Source organism: Eriocheir sinensis, chromosome 36 (assembly GCF_024679095.1).
Source record: "Eriocheir sinensis breed Jianghai 21 chromosome 36, ASM2467909v1, whole genome shotgun sequence".
Taxonomy (NCBI): Eukaryota; Metazoa; Arthropoda; class Malacostraca; order Decapoda; family Varunidae; genus Eriocheir; species Eriocheir sinensis.
The window spans coordinates 12,130,778-12,142,057 of NC_066544.1; the positions used below are offsets into that span (position 1 = coordinate 12,130,778).

The window sequence follows — 11,280 nt, forward strand, 5'->3', positions numbered from 1 at the left end:
GCACTCTTCGTGGCCGTTCACACATGTTCCTCCCTGCTGGCTGCAGGAGGGACTGTCCTCACACTTGGGCGCACAACACTTACAGGCCGGATTGTTCCCAATACCAGGATTTGAGAACTGGTTCCCGTAGCTGGAGTCGCTCGGGTAAGGATTGCACAGCCCCTTCAGTTCCCTCTCATTCCGGTACCGATCACACTCCTTCTTGCACGTGCCAGAGTTTGTCGAACACTGCTCACCGTGAAGACAGCTGTCTGGAGGGCCATCTGGGAACAAACCAAGAATTAGCGGTATACCCGTCACTGCTACCCCTCGACGACCACGTAGCCGTGTAGCAGTCACCGCTCAAACTGCGTGCTCCTTCCCCTCAGTGACATTTAGAAAATGTGCGCTGCAGAAGCAGACTCATTAAGTGTATTCCTGTGAAATGTATAGACTCACTGCTTGTCTTGTGCGTCTTCAATGTTTATCTTTCTTGTTCCTCGTTTATCTTTGACTGTCCGTCCATGTCCTCCTGTTGTCCATTTTTACACATTATTCCACATATACACCAACACTTAAATGTCAACCCACACAGACAACATTCACACAAACGCATATACACACAATCACCTCTTTTTAAGTGTCTCTTCCATGTCCGTGACCTGTATGATGTTTGCCACTCACACACACACACACAGACAGAGACACGCCAGTCCTCGCCGACAGACCGACTTGGTCGACTAGATTTCGGTCGCCGATAGAGTCGGTCTGTCGGTTCCCTGCTACGGGCCGCCTTTGGCAAAGGCCCGTGCTCCCTCGTGCAAGAGGGAGCAATCTTCCCCCCCCCACCCCTTCCCCCACGCCAGTCCTCGTCGATAGACCGACTTGGTCGGCTAGATTTCGATCGCCGATAGAGTCGGTATGTCGGCTCCCTGCTATGGGCCGCCTTTGGCAAAGGCCCGTGCTCCCTCGTGCAAAAGGGAGCAATCTTTCCCCCACTCAGAGACACGCCAGTCCTCGTCGACAGACCGACTTGGTCGGCTAGATTTCGATCGCCGATAGAGTCGGTCTGTCGGCTCCCTGCTACAGGCCGCCTTTGGCAAAGGCCCGTGCTCCCTCGTGCAGGAGAGAGCAATCTCCCCCCCGAGAGATTTCGATCGCCGATAGAGTCGGTCTGTCTGCTCCCTGCTACGGGCCGCCTTTGGCATAGGCCCGTGCTCCCTCGTGCAAGAGGGAGCAATTTCCTCCCCCCACCCCCCCACCCAATAAAGTAACCCTGGCGGATATGACTTTCTCTATCCGCGAACCTACTAGCACTAAGGACACTCGCTACCACCAAGAGCCGTACCGTGTGGGGCACTCTTTGTGGCCGTTCACACATGTTACTCCTCACTGGCTACACTGCACCACGATTGATCCCGTTCTCAAAATTTTCTAGGTTGGGACCGAACGGGACGTTAAACCGGCAATGTGTGAACTCAGCCTAACCTCCGTCAGTATTGTGGGCCTCTAACTTCAACCTCGAGGCAAGAGGCCCACGTTACAATATGTACATTTTAAACTTGTTTAAAGGATAATAATGTTATGCCGCTGTGATTTCTTCTTTCTTTCATTTAGTAAAGGTCTGTAAGTCCTTGTACTTCAGAAAATTCCAAGTTCGAATAGTATTCGGATAGTATATACATGTAAATCAATAATAATGTCAGGTGCAGCAACTTGCCGGCATTTTTTTCGTTCACTATCACTATCCCGGTTCATTTGGCATTCACAGTAACTTAATAATACCCCAGGACAGATGATCAATCGCGATGGTCTCTAACATAGTGATGTAGTGTTCGCCCACGACCAGTCGTCCGTCATTACACCCTTACATCGCTTTCCTTCAGGCATGCACTTCCCCTTTCTTGCATTTTCCGGCTCCCTCCGAACACACTCTACTATAATTCACTGATATCCAAAATTTGCAACCATGTCCATGTGTGTAGGTGTGTGTGTGTGTGTGTGTGTGGGTGGGTGGGTGGGTGGGTGTATTTGTGCAATGCGACATGTGGAATGTATAATGATAATAATAATAATAATAATAATAATAATAATAATAATAATAATAATAATAATAATAATAATAATAATAACAATAATAATGTTAAATAATATAATCATTATTATTATAATGACAGCTGTTTGAATTATCATTACTTTCATTCGAACTGATATTAATTATTACTTGAGGTATTATTCTCATGCAAAGATGCAAGATGGCGCCACTATAAACACTCGCCTGCGCCAGAACGGGCTGGGCCGGCCATCAGGCCCCACCTGGAAGAAGCCTCGGGCCGACCATCAGGCCCCACCAGGAAGATGCCTACCGGCGCAACAGGCAACGACGTAAAAAAAATATAAAAAAAATAAAAATAAAAAAAAACGTGAAATTTATCGATCCACGAAAAGGGGGACAGTGAAATAAACTTTTAATATCTTTCCTTGGACGGTGATCGAATTCGCGACAAACGGGGGAGGGGGAGATTCGCATCGGGGCCGGTCACTACAAATCACTTCAATTGCAAAGTGAAGGGTGCTAGATATAAATCTTGCAGGGCAGACATGCACTCGCTATGTTGAACAGCTACATTCATAGCTCAGGCGTCAGTATGTGCCTGCAGGATATATCTTTGTGACACCAACCAAAGTTATTACTTTGTTCAAGATATATTTGTTTTCCAGCTCTCTCTCTCTCTTTTACATAAACCTGTGCCCCAGCAGGAATGTGGGTCTGTTCTATTTATTGACTTTGACCGGCAGGATACCTTTCCACGGGCAAAGTTTAAAAGTGTACCATAATATAGGAGAGAGAGAGAGAGAGAGAGAGAGAGAGAGAGAGAGAGAGAGAGAGAGAGAGAGAGAGAGAGAGAGAGAGAGAGAGAGAGAGAGAGAGAGAGAATTACATAGAATTACATAGATAACCAGACCACAAAGGCCCTAAGGCCCAAACTAGGTGGTCTGTCCTAAACCTAAGTGACAGTTGTTATGCTGCCACCATGGTGTTGAAACTGACCTAGTGAACATTTAAATGGAGGAGATAGCGGTCAAGATTATTCTTAAACGATGCAATCGAGTTACACTGCACCACTGATGGTGGTAATCTGTTCCAGTCTCGAACGACAGCATTAGTGAAGAAGATTTTTGTGCAATCTGAATGAACTTGTCTTCATTTGAGTTTAGCTCCATTATTTCTCGTTCGCGTCGAATCATCCATCACAAACAGCTTGGTCGGATCCATGTTGGTAAAACCGTAAAGTATTTTAAAGCACTCGATCAGTTTTCCTCTGAGGCGGCGTTTTTCAAGAGAAAACAGGTTTAGGTATGACAGCCTTTCCTCGTAGGGTTTGTTTCGTAATGAAGGAATCATCTTGGTTGCTCTACGCTGAACCCCTTCTAACTTACCAATGTCTTTCGCATGGTGGGGAAACCAAAACTGCACGGCATACTCCAAATGAGGTCTGACGAAACTATTATACAAAGGTAGTATAACATCTTTATTCTTGAATGAAAACTTTATCTTAATCAAACCGATCATCCTGTTTGCTTTTTTAACGGACTCGTTGCACAGCTGGGAAAACTTGAGGTTAGACGCGACTGTGACGCCAAGATTTTTGACCGAGTGAACGCCTTTAACTTTAACGCCGCACATTTCATAGTCCTTCTTTATATTTCTAGATCCAACCTGCAGAATCTGGCACTTGTTTATATTAAAAGGCATTTCCCATTTTACTGACCAATCTGATATTTTACGCAAATCTTCTTGTAGGCTCCGCCTGTCACATTTCGTAAGTACCGCATTGCCGATTTTCGTGTAGTCCGCAAATTTACTAATGAAATTATTGAGACCAAGTTCAATGTCGTTAATGTAAATGACGATGAGAACGGGTCCCAGGACAGAGCCTTGGGGGACACCACTAGTGACTGGCATCCACTCAAAGGTCACTCCATTTATTACAACACTTTGCTTTTTATTGCTTAGCCAGTGCTTGATCCATTCGTGGAGCTTACCCCCGATACCTATTTCCTTGATTTTATGAAGCACCTTGTAGTGTGGGAATTTATCAAACGCCTTCTGGAAGTCCAAATAAATAATATCAAGTGATTTAGAAACATCATAGACTGCAAAAAGCTCGTTATAGAACGTTAATAGATTCGATAAACAAGATCTGTTGTTACGGAAACCATGTTGCGAGTCCAGGATTAGCGAATTACACTCTATGTAGTTAACTACTTTATCTCGAATAATTGTCACAAATAATTTACCAATAATTGAAGTTAAGCTGATTGGCCTGTAATTATCCGGTAATTTTCGGTCACTCACCTGGTTTGCAGCATACACAGTTGTAACCGTTGCACCCCTCGACGACCACGTAGCCGTGCTGTGTGGGGCACTCTTCGTGGCCGTTCACACATGTTCCTCCCCACTGGCTGCAGGAGGGACTGTCCTCACACTTGGGCGCACAACACTTACAGGCCGGATTGTTCCCAATACCAGGATTTGAGAACTTGCTCCCGTCGCTGGAGAGCGATCTTGTGGACGAGTAAAGATTGCACAGCCCCTTCAGTTCCCTCTCATTCCGGTACCGGTCACACTCCTTCTTGCACGTGCCAGAGTTTCTCGAACACTGCTCACCATGAGGACAGCTGTCTGGAGGGCCATCTGGGAACAAACCAAGAATTAGTGGTCATGTGATTTAGGTAGCTGGTTCCTTGTGAGACAGGCAGGATACCTTTCTACGAGCAAATTTTAAAAGTGTATCATAATATAAGAGAGAGAGAGAGAGAGAGAGAGAGAGAGAGAGAGAGAGAGAGAGAGAGAGAGAGAGAGAGAGAGAGAGAGAGAGAGAGAGAGAGAGAGAGAGAGAGAGAGATCGTCACTCACTTGGTTTGCAGCATACACAGTTGTAACCGTTGCACCCCTCGACGATCACGTAGCCGTGCTGTGTGGGGCACTCTTCGTGGCCGTTCACACATGTTCCTCCCCACTGGCTGCAAGAGGGACTGTCCTCACACTTAGGCGCACAACACTTACAGGCCGGATTGTTCCCAGTACCAGGATTTGAGAACTTGCTCCCGTCGCTGGAGAGCGATCTTGTGGACGAGTAAAGATTGCACAACCCCTTCAGTTCCCTCTCATTCCGGTACCGGTCACACTCCTTCTTGCACGTGCCAGAGTTTCTCGAACACTGCTCACCATGAGGACAGCTGTCTGGAGGGCCATCTGGGAACAAACCAAGAATTAGCGGTATACTCATCACCAATGGTGGGCACGGTTCCGCTAATCCGCTAACCGTTAATTAGCGAAGCTAACTTTTTCGTTAGCTATTTAGCATTTACGTTAACTTTGGAAACATAGCGGACCATTTAGCTTTCACTAAATGTAGTTCCTCCTCCGCTAACTTTAAGTCCACTAAGAAATTCATACAGATTTGTTATTTCCCGTTGTGGGCAGACACAGCACTAGTTGAGCCACATAGCGAAACAATAAAAAGCTTGCCACTTTGGGGTAAATTACGCCTTAAAGTACAAGAATTCGATATTTTCCACCTGACAAGAAATAAACTTAAAATAATAAAAATAAAAGTGTCAGTTATGGAAAAAAAGTAAAAAAGGCGTAAATTTGCGGGAAATCTTGGGTAAAATATACGGATTTAGGATAAACTGGAGGCTTCTTTCTCTTCTCGTCTTGTTGTTTGTTGTGCTCTTTGTTCAGTTCAGCTCCGACGTTGTCACCGTATAGTTGCGTTCATTATTGTCGCCTTGTTTATCGCTATCGACGTCATGGACGGTGACCAAAGTGATGACGTTTTTTAATTTAATTTCCTTATATGTGTTGACCTTTATCATCATCTGATTTTGGCATGCTATACCTTTCTGGAAAGCTCTGTTTTTAAGCTACAACATATTGAAATTTCAGGTCACTAGATCTTTGTTTAAGTGTTTTAGAGCCAAAATACTAAAAAGAAGCTACATACATATAAAAAAGTTAGCGGTTAGCGTTAGCTTCCACTAATTTCTTTCTCAGTTTAGCGGTTTAGCGTAAGCCAACCTAACTTTTTAGTTAGTGGATTACCACTTATCGAAGCTAATTTTTCGATTAGCAGTGCCCACCCTTCCTCATCACCGCTACATGTGATTTAGGCAGCTGGTTCCTTGTGAAATATTGTAGCGTGAGCCTCGAGGCTAGAGGCGAACCACAGCGCCAGGTGTTGGTGCCCGATCCTCAGCCTTAAAGCTGGGTTTACACACAGCCGTTTTAGCGTCCCGTTCGGTCCCGATCAGGGAAAACACAATACGTGTGCATGGCATCGTAGCCATGGTCGGCGGATATATAATGTTGACGGGCGCGTGGGGTCCTCATCCGAGCGGCGGCAGTCGGGAAGCGGGCCTTTTTTTTCCATATTCAAAACATTCAGTGCCGGTCGAGAACGGTCGGGAAGATTGTCAGAAACCGGCATAAAACAGGATAACAACGCCGTCAGGCGGGGTCAGACGCCCCCAAGCGCAGGTGAGCCTCCATCTGGCGGCATCAGGCGGGATGTATATTATGTATTCGTGCATCTCGACATGTGAAAAGTAGAAGAAGCAGAAGAACAAGAAGAAAAAGAACAAGAAGAAAAAGAAGAAGAAGAAGAACGATAATAACTATAAGGACAGTTGTTTAAATTACCATTACTTTCATTCGAACTCGTATTATTTCTTGAGATATTTTGCTCTTGCAAACACATGAGAATTTTGTGGATCTTTCCTTGCCGGTGATCGTACTCTCGACGAACGGAATGGGAAAACCAACCTCCACCAATCGTGGCAAAGAGGTATCCCAAGGTGGATATTTATTTATTTATTTATTTATTTTTTTTTTTATTTTTATTTTTTTTATTTTTTAGTGTGTGTGTGTGTGGGGGGGGGGGGGGGGACGCATCGGCCCGGTCACTATAAATCACTTCTATTGCAAAGTGAATGGTGCAAGATACACATCATGTAGGGTAGTCATGCACTCTCCATGTCATCTCATTTACCTTCAATGCAACAAACGCAGTCGTCATCACAGGCGTCGGATTGAGCGTGGCCTTGACAACCATTGGGCTTCGTACACCGTCCTCTCTTTGCCTTACAATGGCTGGTGGTCTTGCACTTCTTCTTATTCTTCTTATTTTTAATGCAGCACAGACAGCCTTTCTTGCACAGCTTCTTTGACTTCTCATTTTTTTTACACTTAGACTTGCAAGCTCCTCCTTTTGCTTCACATTTAGAACTGGACTTACACTTTTCTGTTGAGTGGTACATGAAATTAATAGCGGGATTGGGCGTGGTCAATTGACTTAGCCATGGAAGTGACCTTTTAGAAAGGCTGAGTTTGCTAGCAAAAGAATAGAAATCAAACAAGTGACCAAGGTCCACTATATCACTTCCTCGCCTTGTTTTGTGCAGATAAATAATAAAACTAGCCGATGCAGAATTACGAGAACCATTATTTTACGTCCACAAGTTACATCAGAAAGTTTAGGAATATTTGGCCGACTTTTGTGAAGGGCTATAATACAGCTGTCGCTTACACTTACTGGACTTTGATTTGGGTTTGCAGCATCCACACCAGTCACCCTTGCATCCTCCACCTTCCTTCCACTTCCCCTTTTTGCAGTCTCCCTTGTAGGTGCAGGTGCCCTTCTTGCACTTGCCCCCACACTGCCCACCGCCGCCGCCACCGCCGCCGCCGCCGCCACCGCCGCCGCCACCGCCTCCGCCGCCGCCGCCACCGCCTCCGCCGCCACCGCCGCCGCCGCCACCGCCGCCCTTCTTCATGCAACACTTGCAGTAGTCGCCGTCACAGTCGTCCGTCAGCACACCCTTACACCGCTTTCCTTCAGGCTTGCACTTCCCTTTGCACCTCGGGGATTTCTTGCATTTTCCGGAGTGTCCCCTCTCTGGTAAAGGTGATAATATATTGCCGAACACTCTCTACTATAATTCACTGATACTACACGCTGTGCCTAAAGATCGGACAAATTGCTAAAATGATGATTTAGAAAGCTTTGATTTTGGATATTTTTAATAAATATGTAGGTAACAGTTGTATTACCTTGCACTTGCATCTAACAAACCTATCACTGTTTTAGAAACTTTTCTTCTTCCATTATTCTGTAAACTCCTTCATGGTTTGTTTGCATCTTTATAGTTCATATTAAAGTGTCGGTTGTGGTCATTTACCTATTGGTCACTCATCTGGAAACTGAAAGTTTAGTAAAAGATTAAAGAGAGAGGATGCATTTGTATAAAATTTATATTTCTATTATTAGACTATTAAGCAGCTGAGAAAGACTGGCAGAGAAAATGCCCTCCCAAGGCACCTCTGGTAAAAGATAAGTCTCTTAAGAGAAAAGTAAAGGAAATAAGATCATCAAAACATTTCGTACTGAATATTAAATATAATTAATGCATACGTCCTTGATTCAAAACATTACTGAACCAACACTTTCCTGTTTATCTGCCATGACTTAGAGAGCAACGGTGATCGTCGTCATTTACCTTTCAACGACTCGTCATCGTCCTTCTTTCTGTTATTCTTCCTCGTCCTCGCTCTGTATTTTATTCTCTTTTGGCGGTCATCCACATCACCATTCTTCTTCTTCCTCTTCTGTATCAGCCGTTGGTCATTGTTCCGTGGTTCTTTATTTTCTTTGACTTCTTTCTTCATCTTTCTGTTTGAACGATCTTCCTTGTTTTTCTTTTTAAATGACTTTACATTCTTCTTCCTCTTCTGCATCACCCGTGGATCATTGTTCCGTGGTTCTTTATTTTCTTTAACTTCTTTCTTCATCTTTCTGTTTGAACGATTTTCCTTGTTTTTCTTTTTAAATGGCTTTACATTCTTCTTCCTCTTCTGTATCAGCCGTTGGTCATTGTTCCGTGGTTCATTATTTTCTTTGACTTCTTTCTTCATCTTTCTGTCTGAACGATTTTCCTTGTTTTTCTTTTTAAATGGCTTTACATTCTTCTTCCTCTTCTGTATCAGCCGTGGATCATTGTTCCGTGGTTCTTTATTTTCTTTGACTTCTTTCTTCATCTTTCTGTCTGAACGATTTTCCTTGTTTTTCTTTTTAAATGGCTTTACATTCTTCTTCCTCTTCTGCATCACCCGTGGATCATTGTTCCGTGGTTCATTATTTTCTTTGACTTCTTTCTTCATCTTTCTGTTTGAACGATTTTCCTTGTTTTTCTTTTTAAATGACTTTACATTTTTGGCATCTAGAAGGACAGAATTTAGTGAATCATTAAAGAGGCAAGATATATCTTAGTATTAACAATTCTACTTTTGGGGCACTAAATATTGATAAAATATATTCAGTATGCCTTTCATCATACTCCTGCTCCTAACCCCAACCCCCAACACGTTGTGAGTGAGAGACAGCCTCCCCAACTTACTCGGCTTGCAGCAGATCTCTTGGTCCGGGCAAGGCGCCGCGCCCTCCAGCTCCTTGCACTGTGTGCTGCTCACGATACACCGTCCGCCGAGTTCCCTGCATGAAGGTAAGTTGCGAGTGTCCTGTTATGGAGAGGGAAGAGGAGGCGTGACGAGAGAAGGCTGGATGGCTACAGCCGTTAAATGTGTAGGGTAGAGCAGTGATGAGTCGACCACTTTTAAAAAAGTGTTTCAAGAAAATAAAGTTGAAGCAGCTGTGTAATTTTGTTGACCTCAAAATGTTCTTTCATTATTTGGTTCCATAGGTTTTTCATATTACACTTCTAGCTATTTCCAGTTTTCAACAGTAGAACATGAAACAAAAGTTTCTGAATCGTCCGAACCTTCCTTACCCGTGGTGATGGTTCGGCCAGTAAGGTGGGATGGTACGGACACTCGTATTACTCAGCATAATCTAAATATGACCTAAGTTTGATTAGTTAATAAGCAAGAATTAAAGGATAAATTCCAAGGCATTTGTGTAAGTACAAAATGTCCTCTATATTTATAAGAAAAATAAATAAATCCAGGAAAACTATGACATGTCTCACGATTTATGGAATAATGACTTCCTTCTTCCTTCACACGCACAAATAAGTGACTGGTCACACTCCCCCTCTAACACAAGAGCTAGGTATTCATGTTTTAATCTACGGCGCAATACCCTCGCCGTGCATCGCTGCTTCACCATAATAATGCACAGTATGCTACTTGCCATAGTCATCAACTGAGAGTTTACGATCCAGCCTAAAAATATTACATAGATGAAAAAAAACATCGAAAAGTACAGCGCTGAGGGGGTGGTTGTCCCGCGTGGGAAAAGGCAACAAACTTTTGCACATTCACACTAAGATCTCGTCACTCCCAAACCTTTTACAAAAAATGCGATGTCTCGGACCATCCTGCTGTCCGAATCATCACCGCTCTCTCTCATACGATATCAGGTACCTCCCGGCAGAATCCCTCATCCTTTGCTCAGTACATTTACTGCAAATTCTGCATCCCTAACATCTGTCTGTCTTACCCCTACTATCCCTACCACAACCCTTTGCTTTAGTTATTGCATGTTACTGATTTCTGTCGTGGTACGCTCAGAAGTAGAGAGCCTCTTGAAGGCACAAGGCAGTAGTATTACCTGGGCACGAGAAACAGATAGAGCCACCAGGGCCGCCAAGGCCGCCACCACCACAGAGACAAGCTTGCTCATCGCTGATCGGTGGAGCGGTGCTGAGGGTCGCGATTCCCTGGGCTCTCTGTCTGTTAGTCCGCTGTTCCTTGTTAAATATTCTCATTCAGCGAAACACTTGTTGCTATCACAGGTGCAGCGATTCAGTGAAAATAGTTTTGGAAAAAATTTAGCCGGAACTGACAATCATTTTTTATGTTACTTTGTCATGTGAATTTTACCACCACACAGTGTATACGAATACATAATATTTTGTGGTTGTTGTTCGACAGTAGTCAATTTTCTCTCAGTTCTCTTCTCTTCCTTCTTTTTAATGTGCTGCCATGATTGTGCAGTTTTGTCCGGAGTGTCTATAGCATCTGAATGGTGTTACAATAGCAAACCAAATTTTGGGCTACACTCTTCGTATGACTGAACCTTTCCAGCGCTCAGTGATGGTTGTGCCTGTGGAGGATCACCTAAACTCTGCAATACTTTTTTCAACCAAGAAAAGGTTAGTAAAGATGCACTCAAACTTACTGTATAGAAAAAAATATATGATATATATATATATATATATATATATATATATATATATATATATATATATATATATATATATATATATATATATATA

The 11,280-nt window shown here is 43.7% G+C and overlaps 1 protein-coding gene across 12 annotated transcripts in view; it reads right to left on the reverse strand.

The window, feature by feature from the left end:
- LOC127007810 (spore coat protein SP96-like) overlaps positions 1-10,764 on the reverse strand; it is a 46,160-nt gene extending 35,396 nt beyond the window's left edge. For 4 of the 12 annotated variants that reach the window (XM_050879184.1, XM_050879180.1, XM_050879183.1 and 1 more), the window contains exons 1-8: positions 10,614-10,764; positions 9,442-9,562; positions 8,545-9,264; positions 7,581-7,943; positions 7,038-7,289; positions 4,901-5,239; positions 4,340-4,678; positions 1-263 (exon numbers count right to left, since the gene is read on the reverse strand). The exon at positions 1-263 is cut by the window's left edge and continues 67 nt beyond it. In XM_050879184.1, the coding sequence (XP_050735141.1) occupies positions 1-263; positions 4,340-4,678; positions 4,901-5,239; positions 7,038-7,289; positions 7,581-7,943; positions 8,545-9,264; positions 9,442-9,562; positions 10,614-10,685 (2,469 nt within the window). In that variant the 5' untranslated portion in view covers positions 10,686-10,764. The remainder of the gene's footprint in view (positions 264-4,339; positions 4,679-4,900; positions 5,240-7,037; positions 7,290-7,580; positions 7,944-8,544; positions 9,265-9,441; positions 9,563-10,613) is intronic. The other 8 variants (XM_050879189.1, XM_050879185.1, XM_050879188.1 and 5 more) reach the window with 7 other exon arrangements.
- Between the last annotated feature and the right edge of the window lie 516 nt (positions 10,765-11,280).